The sequence below is a fragment of the Acipenser ruthenus genome, chromosome 4 (genome assembly GCF_902713425.1).
Source record: "Acipenser ruthenus chromosome 4, fAciRut3.2 maternal haplotype, whole genome shotgun sequence".
NCBI classification, from domain to species: domain Eukaryota; kingdom Metazoa; phylum Chordata; class Actinopteri; order Acipenseriformes; family Acipenseridae; genus Acipenser; species Acipenser ruthenus.
Window position 1 is genome coordinate 97,038,782 of NC_081192.1, and position 19,342 is coordinate 97,058,123.

Below are 19,342 nucleotides of genomic sequence, written 5' to 3' on the forward strand. Positions count from 1 at the left end.
ATGACACCAGGTCCTGTCCGGGTAGGTTCTGACCTGGGTAGAGCATACCAGTGTGAAAGGGTCTTTAGAAAAAACTTCTATTGTGAGGGGTCTGTTGTGTTTAAGGTGTGACATGAAAATCCTCATTTATTTGGGCTCCATTTTAATTATAAGGCTTTTACAAGCACAGTATACTGTATTTATTCAGGTCTTAATATTTTAAGAACATCTTGCATATTATCAGACCATGACAAGTTATCAAGATTTATCTGTAAGTAAAATAATGTCCATCGGTATTTGAAGTAATGATCGCTTTTTTTTTTTTTTTACTGAAATCAGATACTGTGAAATACCAGATAAAAGCACTGACTGACTGGCTCTTTTTTCAATTGGGTGTAAGAGTTGCCGCCCCACTTTCCATGAATTGTGTTTCATTTTGAGATGCTGGCAAGAACTTGTGAATGTATTGAACCAGCAGGTGGTACCACAGTGCTGAGGCTGCATGAGGACAAGTGGGTATTGACTTCAGCCTGTAGCCTGGTGACCAAAATATTTACCAGACTTACATAAAAAAAGGGCATTCCAGGGTAACTGAAAAAATAGTTTTGGTAGCTTCTGTACTGCAGCATTTATAAAGGGATGTTTCAAGCATAAGTTGTTTCTATCAACAGTTGCTTTCCTATACAGTACATAAAATAAATCCTGCTACACATAATTTGTGATATGAAAATGTTTTGATAAATAAAAGTGACCGTACCTCTAGGACATCATAGCTACAGTCAGGGTGATATTCAACATCAAACTCGTGGATGGTTATTTGAATGCTGCTTTCAGGGGCTGCCTGGATGTGCCAGATACACTCTCTGTTGTCAGGATACCTGCTGGGGTAGCCAGGGCTGTTGAATAAGCCGTGAGGGCCAAACAGCTCCCCACCACAACCTGTGTGGAGAAAAAAAGTTAAATGATGTGCACGTATACAGTGTATGAGTTTATATATACATATTATGGGTCCCCGTTCATGCTTTGCACAGTAACAGTATACATTCATTGCCAAGTGTCCAATCTTTATTCATCTATGCTTCTAATTTGAAATGATTAAGCATTTGGGCTTGGGCAGAGACAGCACCTACTTAACCAGGGACAGCACCTATATATATTTAGCATTACACCTTTAATAAAGTATTAAAGAATGCAGTCATTTTGCACAGAGAGTCCAGCCCTTGGTATAATTCTCATTATTTTGTTGGTTTTCTAATATAACAAATGTATTGCAGCCCACAGTGTTGCAAAACCGCATGGCGTGACAGTTATTTCCTGCCCAGCTTTCATGTGTTCCAACTTCAGGATATGAAACTTTAATTTCCTTAATTAATTTTCACTTTTGTGAAGTGTGTGTATGTGTGTCTGTCTATATATATATATATATATATATATATATATATATATATAATCAACAGGTGGTGTATTAAATGTATGCAAGTTATGCAGCCTGTGCACTGTGCAGTATATAGATTATTGAGGTCAAAAGCCATTGTACTGGAAACTGAGCCCTCAGAGTGGGGAATCTGCTCTGGACAAAGTCACTGCCACACCCAGTCTTGGTGGTGTTTTATTTTATTAATAGTATTTGATTTGATTAATACCTAACAACTTAAAACATGTAAAAGATAACTGCTTGGATTCCCTAAGTATCTGCACCGCCCTAGTGGAAAGTAAAACTACATTTGTTATCTTTGTTACCCAAAAAAAGTTACTACATAGAAAACTGTCTTTCAAGTCATTTGGCTATGCTGTTTGCATTGTAGAAGAAGAAAAAAAAAACTTTTACCACTGAGCAATGTATCTGATAGATTAAGACATCTGACAGTGGGCAAGAAGATTGTAGGACTACCATCATGATTCCCAGAGGAATCTGTATGTTTCTGCTTTACATGCTCAATATGGGCACAGTTTCTCTTAACATTAAGAACTAAGCCTTCATTTCTTTAATTCTGAGATAAATTCTGATTCTTTCAAGCAGTCAAAAAGTGCCCAGGTCATCTGTTATGTATGGCAGGCAGGTCCATCATACCTAGTTATTAGATCGAGTAAAGAGTATCAGAGCTTATTTCCAAATCAGTGTAGAATACAGATACATTTACTACATTTACCTACTCCAGTTTTTTTTTTTTTTAATTCTGCTATTTAGCATAATGTATATCACAGGAGAAAATACTGCTGTGGCAGTTGTATTGTATGTGTCACTGTGGTTGTGGCTTTGATTCAGACTCAGTCGAACATACCAGACAAACACTGGATTGTCTTGATGCTAATGAGATTGCTGGTCCATAACGCTGAACCAGATTTCTGCTATAAATTTATATTCAGAGACAATGAAAGCTAAGGTGGCCTAACACTGTCACTCTACACAACAGCCATGTCTGTACATCGTCGACTGGCACCTACAATGACAATCAAATACAATCTGTAAAAACAACTAAATAAATGTGACTCGTAAAACCTTGGATTGCAAGGACTCATAGCTAAAGCTTTCACTAACCCCGGCGCTAGAAGCATTTCAGACCTTTCCTAAACTGATGGGTTAGACTAGAACCAGCATTTGCACCATTTTCTAAACTCTACTTATTTGCATTTTTGACTTCAGACATAGAAAGCATGACTCATCCACAAAAAATGACCATGAATAGGCTTTTGAGAGCCTGACACCAACAGCACCTCCCCCCTTCCCCCTTCCCCCTTCCCTCAAGGAAATCCAAAAATGTGTCTGTCCCAAGACCGGTTACTAAGACACCAAACAGCAAATAGAAAGTGGTAAAAATAAAGAAGTCATGATCAGGGATGAGGAAGAGGATGCGTAACAATGCGGCAGCAATTTCTATGGTCAGTGTACAGATGTTTTGTAAATTACTTGGGTCAGGATTTTTCAACTTCATTCTGTTTTAAATGTTATAAATGACATTAACAGGACTCTGTTTAATGTATGCTGCTAAGTAGAGAGATAATTTAGCACAAATCTTTTTAAATCAATTTTTTATACATTTAGCATTGATGTGATGATTCAGTTGTATCTGGTTTCAATACTTACCATACTAAAAATGCCTTGTCTAGTTTTTGTTTTATGTTTTTGATACTTATATTTTATCAAAAATCAGTAATATTTTTCACACTTATGATTTATATTGATGTATAATAGCATGGTTTGGGTTAGCGACAGTGTACTGCATTACTAAAATGAACAATTAAATTACATTACCCATTGATACAGTGTCACTTCACCCAATTGGCGTAAAGGTAATTTCCCCCCAAAAAAAATCTTTATAATTGAATTTTACATGGCATTTCTGCTTAAAATGTTTTAAAAAATGTATTTATAAAAAAAATTTAAAAAAAACTTTTGACAGAGTCTCAGAGAACACTTTTGTTTCCATGATGGGTGCCTCTTACTTTGTTTCTAGCTAATAAAAAAACAAGCTAACTGGGAATATAGACTATAAACGTCATCCAATTGTGTGTGTGTGTATCACGTGTAACAACTGGATGTTTGCTGCAGTTATGGAGTTGTCGGGTAACTATCTCAACTAAAGCCTCTACTTCACTGGCATGCTTTTGTTAGCACATTGCTAGTTTTAACTTAACGTTTTCTTTTTGTCATTAAGGTAATTTATATCAACTCTCAAATCACTGTGGCACTTTTTTCTATACATATTGATAAACTCTCTAAATACAAGGGTTTACATTCATTGTAATAATTCTCAGCAACCATAAGATTGAGCTCTTCATAAGAAGGCCTGCATCATCTTGGCCAAAAAAAAAAAAAAAAAAAAACATTCAAACCACAGGCCTGAAATCTGATGTCACCCACTCTCCCCTGAAAGCAGTCTAGAAATCTTTTCAATTCACACACATTAAAGTCACATCACTTCTATCGCTCAAGGAGGCAAACACTGTTCTCCGACATTTTCCCTGCTACTTCTAACCCAATATTATCCATGTTCCCATTAATCCTCTGCAGTCCTGTTCATGTCATTCCTCCTCAATGCGCTTCTTGACCTCCCGGTGCTTGTGCACAATTTGAATGCCTGATCCCAATAAAATGCTCAGAGCTGAAAAGAAGAAGGGGTGATTCAGCCCTGCAGCCGTGGCTGTATACAGAAACTTCTGTTTAAACAATATGAAGGAAGCAGCGGGAAAAAAAACAAAAAAAAAACTCTGAAGCAGTAACCCTCATTGGGGCCTCAGCACCGGAATGCAGCTGCCACAGAAAAGCCTTCAAAGCTGAATTGTGGGTGTGAAGTAATTACATGGGCAGTGCTATTATGCTATCTATCGTGGTGAGAGACAGGAAGGCCGTTGATTCAGACTAGAAATTTTAACTGGATGCAAATTACTCCTGAGGTCTGTTTATTTGTGTTGCTTTTATTTAGCACCAGCATCCCTAACGTTGACTGCATCTTTAGAAAGCACCCCTGAACGTGTCGACCAATGTGAGTACTGACACTGAAGCTCAGCACATATACGTGTATTCAATTCATAACTGTAAAAGTTAAATAGTCAAATTTGAGTACATAACCGGTGCAACATGTTGATACTCTAGTGTTCGGTAGGCATGCAAAAATTAGAACAAAACTACTACTATTAATAGGAAAGAGGAAAGAACTGTAAATAATGAGATTAATATATATATATATAAAAAACATGATGTTGTGCACATTCCTGAGATCTAGTTAATGTTAAACACTGTCCTTCATCTCAAAAGGTAAAGACGTTTTAAAGTGACTTTTACAGGCTACAATAACACATATCATAGCTGAGCTCATTTAAACCGAGACTTTAAATTATTTGGTGATTATAAATTATAAACCTTAAAAGTAACAACAACAATATCCTCCTAATTTTGGTGTGTCTTATCCAAAGGAAAAAAACATATTTAAATAAAACATCTTTAAATAATTAGTTTTACTCAAACATTATACATTACAAGTCTGTTGTATTACAATACAGTAGGAAAGTATTATGGACTGCTCAGGATCTTTCAGCCAATCAGAGCACACGTTTTACCTTCTGTATTCCATGACACATCATGGAGAAACCCTTTCATGACATCAACCATGCTGTATTCTCCATATCAGTACGGTTATTACCTTGGATTTTAGTCTCCGCCCATTCACTTCTACTGTTGCTGATATTCCATCATACACAGACGTTCGCTGACCACAGGGTAGTCTACACGTTCGATGTCAGGTGATTATATACGCCATTGACATTTTAACATGATTTTTTTTCAAAGTTGACTTTAATGAAACATTTAAAAACAGCATCCTTGAATGATGGTGTTTCACCACACACACACACTCTTGTCACAAAAACTGCTTGAATCTTACACATATTTTACATTCCCTAAAGATGCAATACTCAGATTCCTTGAATCGGATTATAATATTCTTTCATAATTCAGCCATCTGTATGCACTAATTCATCAGAAACAGACTTCCAAAAAGAGTCGTCAACTCCCCTAAAATCTGCTAAACAGGCAGCAATGGACTATATCTGAAAAAGTGTTTAGTCACTGTGATTGGGCAAGAGGGTAAATATAGCAAATTTAAAAAAAAGTTAAAGTCTGCATTTTTCATCCCGCCCTGCTATAGTGCAGCCACGGGTTAACTCAGGATATAGAAACGGAGGACGACACCTAGCGGGTGCTCGTCTATTTGGATGTGCACATAATATTGCACTCAGATTTTTGAAATGCTCATACATTGGCTGCTGCATGAAATGTCACACGTTGGATTTGCATCAGCCAGTGTGGCAGAAGAACATGACTGAATTACACAAAAGGGAGTACAAGTTCAGTTGGCAGCCAGAGAGCAGAGAAGAGTTGATGGGAAACAGAGAGCTGGGAAGGGATTGTGGGTGGTATCTTACCGTTTTGGTACCAAAGCATCTGGAAGCCGCTACGAGACACTGATGGATCAGAGACAAAGACCACATGCAGGCTGGTACCGGTAGTGCTGTTTGCAGGGGGAGGGGTGTTGCCACAGAATGTGCCGATGAGATTAGACTGGTCGTTTGGTCCATCATAAAGCTGAAATAAGAAGAGTTAATTAAACGTTATCATTGTACTGCATATTCAACATCATTACATGTGGAGGGGCAAAATATCTTCGGTTAGTTTTGTGTCCACTTTCATTCGCAATATAAACAGACACCGCTTGGCAATAATATGCCAACTCTGATTTTAAAAAGTGCAGATGCAGAAGCATCACAGTCATCGCATTGTTAGTCCGCTGTATAATGTTTAACACTTACAACAGCTGTTTATTATATACCTTTGGTCCATAATCTTTTAATACATTTGCCAGCTTGAGTAATTATAACACAAGGTTTACACATTTCAAATTATAACAATATTTTGTACTGTACAACAAAACAAAAATAAGCTTTCTAAAACATTCAGCAAACACTCCCTTCAGCGGACATAAAGTGTTAAAACATCCATGAAGCACAATGCCATCAGAGACAACAGACCCCCAGTTCTCATTCTTTCATTTTCTAAGTTTCTCTTTTGTGTTTAATCTTTTATTTTATTTGAGAAAAAACCTAAACTTGTTGTCAGAGAACCTGGGAACAGACAGTGTATCTACTAAGGTAGTTAGACACCCAACGAACAAGGGGCTCAATATTAGTATCTCATCTGATGATTACCAGGATATTCATTGAAGAACAAAGCAATCAGTGTCTGGGGTCTATGTAACCGAGTTGCGGTGGTTGGCACAGCCACAAAGCTGGCTCCCTAGGGAGTGAGGTGAACAGAAAAGCCACCTCGTTAAAGGAGCCTTTATTGATAGTAAGACAGCAAGCTGGTTTCCAGATAAAACATCTGGAAACAAAGGTCCTTATAATCATTGCAAGGGAACAAGCATGTTATTTAATATACCAATTAAAGTAAACCAAACAGCTAGCTCAAGTTGGCACTGGATTACAAGAAAGCAATGTGTTTATTAAAAAAAGGTGCAAGATGCCAGTACCCTTACTGCTATTAGCTGGCACAAGCACAAAGAAGACTTTTTTGAGAACAAGATACAGCCAGAACAAAAATAAAGTTACTTTGTGCAAATCAGCTACTAACAACCAAACGAGCAAGATGGGCCGAATGGCCTCCTCTCGTTTGTAAACTTTCTTATGTTCTTATAACAACCCTCCTTTTTCTATAAACTCATACAATATAGTGGGTTTGCATTTCACTTAATATCAGCAACTACAGTTATACAGTACCTATATATATTTATTTCCAAAGAGATACTGTAAACCGAAAATCAGGTACTAATCAGAAGTCATTCTGGCAAACTGTATGTTAATAATGAGAAGTTAGAAGTTAGCAACTATGAATGTTGCTTGAAGTCACTGCATATGTTTATAATGAGGTAGTAAAAAAAGCCAGACTGTAATGTGAAACACCAGACTGCTTAAACAATTTTAAAAAACCCAGGCCAACTGGAACCAATGGACTTTGTAACATGTTTATTGGCCTTATTCAACTGGATCATGTGTTCCACTAAAACGACTGCCCTAAAAAGAGTGTCCATTGCAATACAGAGCCGACTAAAGCTTTTTAAAAACATTTCAGATGGTTGCCACCTGGCAATGTCACAAATATGCCCACCAATTAGCATATTGCCACCTGTTAACTGTCCAGGTATAAAACAGCTCTCGGTATGATTTCAATCTGCAGACTGCTGGAGCAACAGGTGATGTAGTGGAAATGATCCATAAACTGATAGCAGGGCTGCAACTGGGTATTTTATGTGGAGATTCATTCAGCAGTGATGTTTTTTCACTTTGTTCATTTGTTTGTACATTTGTACAAAGATGATACTGTGATGTGATTAAGACAGTATTATTATTATTATTATTATTATTATTTATTTCTTAGCAGACGCCCTTATCCAGGGCGACTTACAATCGCAAGCAAATACAAATACATTCAAGTGTTACAATATAAGTCATACAATAAGAACAAGAAATACAATAATTCTCAAGTAGCGAGAATGGTTCCACAAACTGCAAGGAGAATGGAGGACAGTGGAGCAAGAACTCCACCACAAACCAGAAACTCACTCACATCTTTCACAACAGTGAATCCATTACTTAAATAGACAGGTACAACAGGATGTGTCATATATAGTGGATGTTTCTAATTTGTTCCTGCTTCGATAGTAACTGGGAAGCAACCCACAATAACATTTTTAATTACAAAGTTTTTTCTTGCATCAGTTTTGTAAGAGAGCATTTGTTTATCTTTTTACTTAGCCAAGTGGATGAATATGTTGTTTCAAGTTAGAACAATTCCATTGATAGGTGGGTGTTGGAAACCATATGGTTGAGTGCCTTTCGAAGGAGGTTCTATTAAAGATATCAGCAGGAATTAATTTGCCTCCAGAACTGGAAGAGTGAACACTAAAGGAATGTGCTAACCTCCTTGGCAAGTAAGAACCATTGCCAGCTGCTGCTTCTTCATGCTCTGTAAAGGTAATTATTCAACATGCCAGCAGCATTTAGGAAACTGAATAACGTTACATGAAGCAGTATAACCAAAAATATTCTAGTTTTTTTTTTTTTTTTTAAACAAGCAGAAAAACTAAAATGAATACAGCAGACAACCAATAGAGAGATGAAAGCTATGATTAGGAGAAATCTGATCTTATTTATTGCACAGGCAACAACTTGAGTGGCTGCTGTTCTTCCTGGAGTGCTAGGACTAAAGGGACTAGAACTAAACCCTGCAGAACCCCATCAGAAGGTGTGGATGATCACCTTAACCTCTTGAAACAAACCATTATTAAGGACTGTAAAAGAAAAAGTGGGGGCTAAACAGTAGGCTGAAAGATTTAACAAAAACACTGAAATAAATTATATTTAGGACTTCTGATTTTTGGTTTTAACCGATAAAAACCAATAAAACACCCCCAATACAAAAATTAATTAAATCAGTTATATCCAGTAAAACACAGGAAAAACACTGGTTAGTCAATTCACATTGACCCCTTTCCCCATGAAAAACTAAAAATAACCTGCTAAAAAACTTTGTGCAGTGCAGTTGGACAATGTCCCTCTTTCCTGACTTGTATCTCGCATTAATATGTTCTGAATACTTTAAAGCCACCCCAACTACTGAGTGGCAGCAAATTCCTACATTTCTATTGGAGGATTGTAACACGCTTGCGAGATTTAAACGGAGATTATAAGAAACGAAGGATTGTTCTTGGTCACAAGATTTGAAGCTATATTCCAGTTCGAGAGAGTATTTATATATTTGTGGAATTTAAAACAGAATTGCAAATTGTGGCTAAATGTACAAAAATGCCTAAATACACAAAAACACCAGAAATATATGCCCATGGCCATAAGGATTTCATTGTGGAAGGCAGCAAAGGAAATAAGGTAGAATTGAAAAAGTGTGAAGTACTGTTGAGTTACTGTACATAATATTGTTGCAAAAACCAAAAGTAACCAAAAACAGTATTTTCATACCGTATATAAAAAGCGAAAGCCCCCCCAAAGAAACAATTTTTTCCTGATTCCCTTACTGTAGTTCTGCACAACAAAAGATGAGGTTGGTTTTGTACCTGGGATGCAATAGTGTGACATAAAACCAACTTCAACTGCATGGGGGTGCCCAGAATGAAAAGGGGTTAACTCAATAGCAAACTGCCCACAGGATGAACCTCTGCTGAATCATTTGGAGAGTTTGCCAAGAAAACAACATTTTCACTGATTACAACAGTTGCAAAACTGTCTCAACTGTCTCAAAATGATCAATTTGGTGCCAAAATGTGCAGCTGTACGCATCTGGTGGATCAACTTACTACTGAATACTTCTGAGTCTATTTACTATATACACATAAGTGTTGAATCTGTCTCTAGCATTCTTAAACCGGGAGAACGATATTGAAAATGGCAAAACATAGCACCTCAAAAAGAACACTAAAGATGGAGGGTGTCCTTCAATATCACTGAGCCACACCAGCTAATGTCATTAGGGTGTGAATTTAAACCCAACCCCGTGTTTTCTTTTATAAAAACATGTATTTCACTGGCTAATTTGTGACCAACAGCAGCACACTCATTTGAGGAAGTATACATTCAGAGCTCAACTGGTACTGAAATTGCTACTAAAAATACATATAAAAAAAAGCAATATGATGCTAGACCCATGTGAGACTGGGCTAAATGAGTCCCCTATGCATAAACGTAATGTGTTGGACATGGTTTCCTTCAGTCACCATGGTGTTCACAGCTGTGTCTCTCAGAGTGGAGAGCTAGGAGGTGTCATACAGGGTGAGACAGCAGGGTGTGCAGAAATAAAAAATGTCACTAGCAGAACGGCGCATAGTAAAACACTATTGAGTAACTCATGCTAGACAGGGAGTGATTCAGCACTAAGAGAGAGTGCAATGTTTTGCATTGCCAAGTTAGGTATACCAGCTGTAGTACAATTCATCATTTTTTAAAATAGTTTTACCTCAAAATGTATGATTTATGGAAACAATTTCAATGATAATGATACACTTCATGATTTAGGGTGATTTGAAGGTTTGTTATTGTTTTCTAAAAGAGGTCTTTAACCATGTTGAGGTTTAACATAGTATAATATTTGTCTAAAAGTGGCCCAGCACTAAGAAAATATATTGGCCTTTTAACCTCTCTTGAAAATCTTTAAAATATAACAAAAACTTCAGGCATTTATGTTTTTATACAGCTAAAGTGTCCATTGCTAGAAAATGATGAGCAATTGTACCTAAAATACCAGCATATATTTTCCACTTTGGGCAACATGCACTGCATTCTGAATGTAATACTTAGAAGATAATAAGTACAGTTATCAATATTCTGTCAGAGTAGGGGGCAGAGAGAGGAAAAATGTAGTCCAGAATGTAATTAGAGCCAGGATGAGGAGGGACAGCTGCCTGTAGTTGACTACAGGCAGGTTTATAAAAGCAGGTTAAGGGCTGTGTTAGCTGTCTGTGTGAAGGCTAAGGCCTGTGTGGCGCCAGTCTGTGGAAAATCTGTGCTTTGTTTGTTTTGTGTTTTATTAAAAGTGTGCCAAGGCACTTTACCACAATATTTAATCATAACAGTAAACGTAGTAAACCTAAAATAAATGATACGTAACTCTAAACACTAAAGAGAACTATCATTTTAGATAGGACAACAAATAGTGAATGGGATTTCTAAGTATGCACAACAAAAAGAGGTCAGACTGCGTCAAACAGGAAATGAAAGAACGTCTCTTTCACATATGGACAGTGAACTAAGCTCCTAAACTAAAGGGGTGATGTAATATGTTTGTGTAGCAAAACGTCTTGGTTACCAGATTACAATTCTGAGAAAAGGAAGCAACAGCTACTGCCTTTATTTAAATCTTAGAGGACCCCCAACCCACAAATACAATGTTGCCATGACACACATCAACTGGGAGAAACCACAGCAGTTCACTGTCCGCCATTATTGAAAGCAGGTTAATATATTATCAGAAAGCAGGGCATTACTCAAAAGAGAGCTCCACACCTCTTTCACCCCCTTAGTACACTGAAGGAGCCCTGGGGTGAGGTTTACTGCTGCAATTGTGGTTTCTACTTTCTGAATAAACAGAGCACTTCTTTCTCCAGTGTTGTCAACATGGCATCTTTCACTAAATATATTCAGAATTTGTATATACTATTTGCAAGTAACAGCAATCTTTGTAGACACTGATGTGTGGTAACTAATATTTAGTTAGCCTGCCACTGCATCAAGCCATGGTCTCAGAAGTATTTTTGTAGCATACTTCTGACCTCATTCTCCAGATTCTGATACTCTCATGATAATCCCATAAGCAGTTCTATAGATGTACAGTATGTTAAAATGTACCGATAAGCATCTCCCATGGGCGATAATCAAGCTTTTCCATTTTGCTTCCCTAGGATACAAGTCAATTTCCTAAATTCTCCCTCCCCTATAGCAGAAATTGTGTTTCTTTAAATAGAACGAGACAACAATGTGATGTTACCCTGCAGATCTGAGCCAAAATGCCTGCCCTGGTATAGAAATCATACAGCGTGCATCCTGTTATTATGTGTAGTGTTTTCATTGGCTACTTTAAACAAAAGCTCACACACTTTATATCCTGGACTGCACATGTGATCATTTTAAAAAGACATGCTGGCATTAAATGGTTTTAGAACCAGTCTATAATAATAATAATAAAGTCAATAGTAAATGTATTATAGATAAAAAGCCTCTGTTTGTCTCTGTTTAGGGATTGGCTTGAGAACAGGAAACGTGTTTACCTTAATATAGTCGTAAGTACAGTAAACCTCCAGGTCAAATGCAGTGAATGTGTAATTGATAGTGTTGCCAGCTGTAGCCTGAATGGTCCAGCTGCAGCGTTTGCCGTGGGGATAAGCATTGGGATAATTGGGGCTCTCCAAGACACCCCTGCTGCGATTGGCAATGACCACTCCCTGGCAGACTGAAAAATGTAATGAAAAATGTACATATGATAGTATTCTAATAGACAAAACACTACAGTTTACAATGTTATACTAGTGTTCTTAAATATACATACAATGGGTACTTTCTGTGACAAAAACTGAGTAAGTTCTAAAATACACAATATTTATTTGAATTATTTTAACAGGATATCTGGGTCGGTTACCTGCATATAATGGGTTACATTATTTTTCAGAATAAAAACTTTTAAGTCAGTAAATAGTTAATGTACAAAACAGCATAGAACAGTCTAATTGAGTGCCCTTATGTAACTGAGAATCCAACACACTTATTGTCAGCCGAAATAAATGTTTGAGCTTTCAATTTGCACATGATACATGATGTCCTGGTACACTGATGCCCACCTGTGTCACTATACAGCAGCAGTGTGGAGTAGTGGTTAGGGTTCTGGACTCTTGACCGGAGGGTTGTGGGTTCAATCCCCAGTGGGGGACACTGCTGTTGTACCCTTGAGCAAGGTACTTTACCTAGATTGCTCCAGTAAAAACCCAACTGTATAAATGGGTAATTGTATAAAATAATGTGATATCTGTATAATGTGAAATTATGTATAATGTGATATCTTGTAACAATTGTAAGTCACTCTGGATAAGGGCGTCTGCTAAGAAATAAATAATAATATACAGTACAACATGCCAATCAAAACCAATGCGGATCAGGGCAAGCTTCAAAACCTCAGAATTAAAGAATAAAGTATTTAGAGTAATGCTTGATTTTAACAGGAAACGTGAAAGAGCAATACTAAATACAACACAACCCTTCCCCCAGACGGTAGCTAGAAACCATAGGCAAAGCCCAGAAAGGGTCAAAACCACCTCAGAAACTGTTATATTTGGACTGCTCTGCTACACTTGTCTAAATGATATACATTTAACTCAAGCACAAGGTCCAGTTGCTTCAACAACAAAAAATAAAAAGCAACCCTTGCTCTATACAGTTTTTTCATGCCAACGTTTAGTGAATATTTGACAAAATCTCAAATTGTAATTGTGCTGAGGTCGTCTCTCTTACAATGCAATAGCTGCTGACGATGCTTTTAAAGGAATCGCTGGTCTGTGTTAAATAAAAACTGAGCCTTGACTTCAGCAGAAAATCTAACTGGAAGTGGCAGCTCAAGAAACTGTAGAACACAGGGTGATGTTTAATAGTCTCAAAAAAGGAGGCAATGCTTGTGCAGTGCCGGTTCTTGAACAAACTGCCTTGGGAACAATGCTGAACGGTCCATGTGAGACAAGGCATTGGGATCCAAGCTTAGAAAGCTCTGTCTGAACCTGCTGGAATGCTTACCTTGATTATATGTTGCAACAAAACCTCCTGCCCCAATAGACTGGTCAGTTCGCAGTTTGACAAAGAGGCTTTCCCAGGTGGACTGAATTGGTGCAGGAATCAGATTGCCACAAAGTTTAGCCAACGGCATGGCATTGGTACTGTTGCCATTATACACCTGAGGGTGGAGAAAACAAAGGGTTTAATTGACTGCAATGTACAATGTCCTCTGTTTGCACATTAAATGTAGGTACTGTTTTATAAAAGAGAAGTGGTTGGGAACTGTGTGTGCGACAGCTGGGTCTCGTCTGCTAAAAAAAAGGAGGTACTTGAGATTACTACTGGCTGCTTCAGTACTTGCCTGTTACAAAAGAGCTAGCAAACTTCATTGTGCTGTATTCAATAAATGAAAACAGGATGCAACTAGTGAACTTGGAGATAAGTCTTCTGAGCGGATACAAACTGAGACGGGGCAGAAGATTTTAAACTAGCAAGGGAGACTGTTGTCTCTAATGCAGCCAGGACTTATGTTAAATATAGACCTCTGTAACTCTGTGTAGCTGCTGAGCCTAGCTACATCTTCACCAGAGCAAAGAGGTATTTTGCTTACATGTATTGTTGCATAATTAAATAAGAAATAACAACTCATGCACATAATATTCAAACCTGTAGTTTGAATATTACCATCCTGAGATGTTAAACTAAATAAAGTGCTACATTATGATGGATGGGTTTCCAGTTTATTCTCCCCATATACTTAAGTTCAGCAAATGCACGAGAGGTCCAAGAAGAAGCTAGTGTCCACAGCAGTATTTCACGAGGAACAACACTACTGAGGTTCAAGTATAAATCCTTAAATGTCACAAGTAAGAAAATTACCCTCCCTACTTTTCTTTGGTAGCTTGTAAAACAGTTCAACATACCGCAAGGTAGTCATACATGCAGTTTGTGCTGGACTCCAGGTGGAAGTCACTGAACTGAAGCTGTATCTGACTGCCAGGGTTGGTCTTCAGGAGCCAGTAGCATTCAGCATTGGGGTGGTAGGGCAAGGGGTAGTTAGGGGAGGTAAAACTGCCAGTGGATGTAGTCAGGGTTCCACCACAACCTGTGACCAACAACACAAGACTTCATACTTCCAAAAAACACCATGACTTGATATAATATTACCGTATCAATTGAGCAACGCATTATTAAAAAGGACCTTAAAAGTTGTCAAAGAAAGGGTTTAAAAACTATATCCCTGCCTAGTCAATCACATATTTTGCTGGACCCCTTTTGTTCAAGTTGAATGCATTCTCTTAACTTCTCTGAGAGTACGGGTACAACACGTTGGGAAGCCATCCTCTCCATGCTGGTGAGGTTTTAGAAAGCATGAGGAGCGGCAAAGGGTGTAGGCCAATATGGTTGAGTTTCTGCCTACAAAAGCAAAGGCCTCATTCATAACAGATTTACCATCTTCGCTACTGATTTCTGTAAAGGCACAACATAATACAATTCTGTGCTTTCACAAAGTTTCCTACCTGACAATGTCCCATCCCAATGTGCCATAAAGCCTTTGTACGTCACAGTGACATCTGAAGAAAATTTTATCCACAGTCTGTTGCTATGGGAGATGACAAGGGGTGGGGTATACATTCCACAATATTTGCCAATCAATGGGGATGTTTCATACCCTCCATCTCTGTTACAGACATTTGGAAAAGCAAAATATAAGATTATGAATCGTATAGGAAATAACTTCTTATTGACATAAGTATGTAGTAAAATGTTAAAAGATATGCTTCATCATAAAGTTTTCATATAAATGTGTACCGATTTTTTACTCACATTTTCCTCTAGAATAATAAACAGGTTTCCTTCCTCTTTGATACAATTTATTGCCAGCTAAGACACTGTAACAATGCTGTTGCAATAATTGGGGGGGGGGGGGTAAATTAAGTATATTTTGTTTTGTATACTGTAATACTGTAAATGTCAGTGCTCAACTGTTTAATAGTTAAAGCTCAATTATTGCCCCATTGGTCAGTGTCTCTTTTTCAACCCTCAGGTAAAATAGTTTAACACTATAAGCCTCAAATCCAGCTAATATTTGTATAATACATCATTCACTGGTGTGTTTGACAGTGTTATATCAACCCAAGGCAACTCAATAATGCATTTCATATTCCAGAAATTACAGCATACAACATGTAATGTAATAAACAGAGCACATATTTACAGAGCACATATTATACAGAACCGGTAAAGGGATGTACTATATACAGTACTGTACAACAACCCATCGATGACTCAGAAAACCCACTTACCTAATTTCAATATGATCGAAACTACAAGAGGGGTAGGTGTGTTCCAGTATAAAGTCAGTGAAGTTCAGCATGATCTGACGGTTTGTCTCGACGACGATTTTATAAATGCACCGTCGGCTGTTGGGGTAGTTGTTGGGGTAGTTGGGTGATGTTAGTGTCCCTGTGGGTGCAGTGTACACTTCTCCACAGTCTGTGAAGGGAAGCAAAACTTTAGAGTTAGAAAATAACCTGGGGGGGAGGGGTGGGAATTAATCAGAATTTATCCTGTGGCTTGTCTTGTGGGTGAAACATGGAGACATAGTTAGTCAGCATTATTCTGTAGGGCTTTGTAACAGATTTTAAATGGCTGGTGTCCAAATAGCTCCAATGAGCTCACCCATGCCTCATCCCATACTCAGGTTCTGTAAGAAGAAGATGCTTTGCTCTCTAAATGGATAACATCTGAATCAGTAATTTCAACAGATACACGCATGCAGAGTACACACATGCATATAACTTTCTTCTTGTTATGGCTCAACACATCCAGTATCTCAAGTACTAGACACAACACCCCTCCAACACATTTAACCAACAGATACTTTGACTGGAAAAGTATCATGGTGTATATACAGTGTCCCTTGCACAGTGAGAACAGACTCTTTGTGTATTGATACTGGGGTGAAAGTAAGAAACCCATTACATAGCAGGTTAATACCAGCTTAATTAGCCACAGTGTATAGGTAACAAGTGTCTCATTAAACTCAGGGTAATCCCAGGGCTGGATCAAACTGCTATGCAATGGGAGTCTTTCCATCTCTGTGATACAACACTCAATCCAATGCTAAGTAACTTTAAGGCAACTGTGGGAATGAACATGCATGCAAAATAAATGTAGCACAGACATTCATGTATGCATCTAGCTGGTATTATAATGTACCGGCTTTTTTCCGTTGTTCAGCAGCATAGTACCAAATGAAGGGATACATGAGCACTGATTACGTAAATACTACTGGCAGCAGTATGGTTACATTATGCGGGCACTAAAGAATTTACCGTTACTAGCATTTGGGTTGTTTTTAGAGGTTCAAGCACTCAGAGAAGCAATGCTCTAATAAAGTCATCTCCACAGGCAATGGAAAATCAAATTACTGCGATCGTGAACTCACTGCTGGCATTTAATTAACTGGCACATTTCTACCAACCAAAAGAAGCACAAAGACCTTTTGTGGAGTTTGGCAAATAACAAACTGGAAAGGCTTTTGGCATAGCATTTGGTGGCATTTGAGGGGGAAAACATCTTTAATTACATTATCCAATCAATCTTTTTTTTTTCTTTACTCCATAAACATTTAGTTTGCCATGCATTCAGATGCAATCACTATTTTAATGATAAACTAAAACCACAAAGCCATTTTCTATCACTAGCAGCACTCAAGAGTTTAAAAGCAAGGATACAAATTAGACTCCAATTGCATAGCACTTTGAGCAATTTCAGGATTTACAGTGTGAGTTTATTTAGGGCATTCAAAATGTGTATGATTTGCCTGACTAATCAAGGCTTAGTTATATCCCTGAATTAGACAGGGAACTCCTATCATTACAATAGCCTAATGAAACAAACACAGTGCCATAGAGTGTAATAGTATTCAGAATGTTCAGAAAAGTGCCATCACACATGTCACTAAAAAGAGACAAATAGTAGACAATATTGTATATTTTTTTACACCAAAACAGGACAAGGGAATGTGTGTGTTGTTTTAGTATTATGCCTTTTAAGCCATGAGATGCTGGTCGACTGAGCAGCAAACTGTAACCTGATTTTGTTTGGAAACTGAATAACAATACTAACAAGGCCATCTGCAAGTGTAAAGTGACTGCATAGCCCCTTTTAACAGTACTGGCCAACCTTTGCACTTTAAATGTAAAAACGTCCTGTTTATTAGTTATTCTTATGACAGCTTTTTATACAATCAGGCAGCAAATCAATATAGGATGGCTGTGTTATGCACTTAAAATTTTGCAATCCCCCTGATTGGAAATATTTAATTGGAAGCCTTTTTTAAAATGCCTGGGGGCTCCACAGGTGGCTGGCAAGACACTGAGTCTACTCTTTCATTTAATTTGCCACCATCTTTGTTTGTGAGAGCTTTCCAAATACATTATTAATCCTATGTGGATACCAGTGTTGAAAATACTTCAGAATTTTGAAGGAAGTGTTGACTAAGTGTTAGATATAAGAGATGGGAAAATGAGAACATATGCAAGACTCAGTACAGTACAACAGCAATATAATTGTGACACCCTGCACTGTAAAATGACTAATACACTTTCCATGAGATTTGTGATAATAGGACTACTGTTCACACATGGCATTCCTGCCTCGCAAAATGAATAAATGATAATAATGTTATATTCCCGTTAACCTGTGGTAATGCTTTCTAGAAGAAAATCACCAAATGTTTTAAACCTGCAGCAGAGTGCACCCATTTACAGTGCAGCTTTAACAGAAACACTGACATGGCAAGCTTTTTTTATTGATGATCCTTTCAAATGTTCTGCTATGCATTGTGCTCAGCAGCATGAAAAAACATGAGAAGCAGCAATGCTCACTCTCCCCATTGCCTTTCACTCGACTCCACTGTTGGGCCACGACCTGAGTTAGAGCATTTCTGGACTATACAAAGTTGGCAAGCGCAGTCTCATTATCTTACAGCTGGTACTCTTCTTTAGTGCACAAAACCAAGAATATTTTGTGACATAGCCTTCAAGTAAATATCCACACCGAACATTCCATGTGTTGACTTTGTAACTTCTAAGATAGTGGGGGGAAAATATGTTAATGTACACAACACAAAAATGAGGTATAGGGCCACCATTGGCAGGGCAGAAGAGCACTGAATCTACCAGACAAGTCTGCAATGTTCCAATCTATAATTCTTTCAGGGATGACAGAGGTGGAATACTGCCCACGGAGTCAACATTGTTTAGAGTGAGCCTCATGAAACGTGAGTTACTTGTAAAGTCTTGGATACAAAAGCACCTGCCATCCAAGCACCTACTATCAACCTTCTTCAAAGTCTCTCAGATCCTCTGGCTTGCCCATTGTGACGATACTGACACTCACCGGGGAGATGCAGACTTTAGGAATGCCATTTGCTTAAAACTATAATGAATTATAAATGGGACTGCCAGCTTACACAAAAGTATGTGCTTCCATTTCTTTTGTTCTCCTTGTTTTATAAAACATGAAAGCCGACAGTTTT

The 19,342-nt window shown here is 37.8% G+C and overlaps 1 protein-coding gene across 1 annotated transcript in view; it reads right to left on the bottom strand.

Moving 5' to 3' along the window:
- LOC117400106 (cubilin) overlaps positions 1-19,342 on the bottom strand; it is a 94,254-nt gene that overhangs the window by 52,331 nt on the left and 22,581 nt on the right. Inside the window, exons 23-29 of the mRNA XM_033999542.3 lie at positions 16,101-16,290; positions 15,315-15,475; positions 14,718-14,899; positions 13,816-13,972; positions 12,306-12,487; positions 5,902-6,061; positions 737-918 (exon numbers count right to left, since the gene is read on the bottom strand). Coding sequence (XP_033855433.3) covers positions 737-918; positions 5,902-6,061; positions 12,306-12,487; positions 13,816-13,972; positions 14,718-14,899; positions 15,315-15,475; positions 16,101-16,290 — 1,214 coding nt within the window. The remainder of the gene's footprint in view (positions 1-736; positions 919-5,901; positions 6,062-12,305; positions 12,488-13,815; positions 13,973-14,717; positions 14,900-15,314; positions 15,476-16,100; positions 16,291-19,342) is intronic.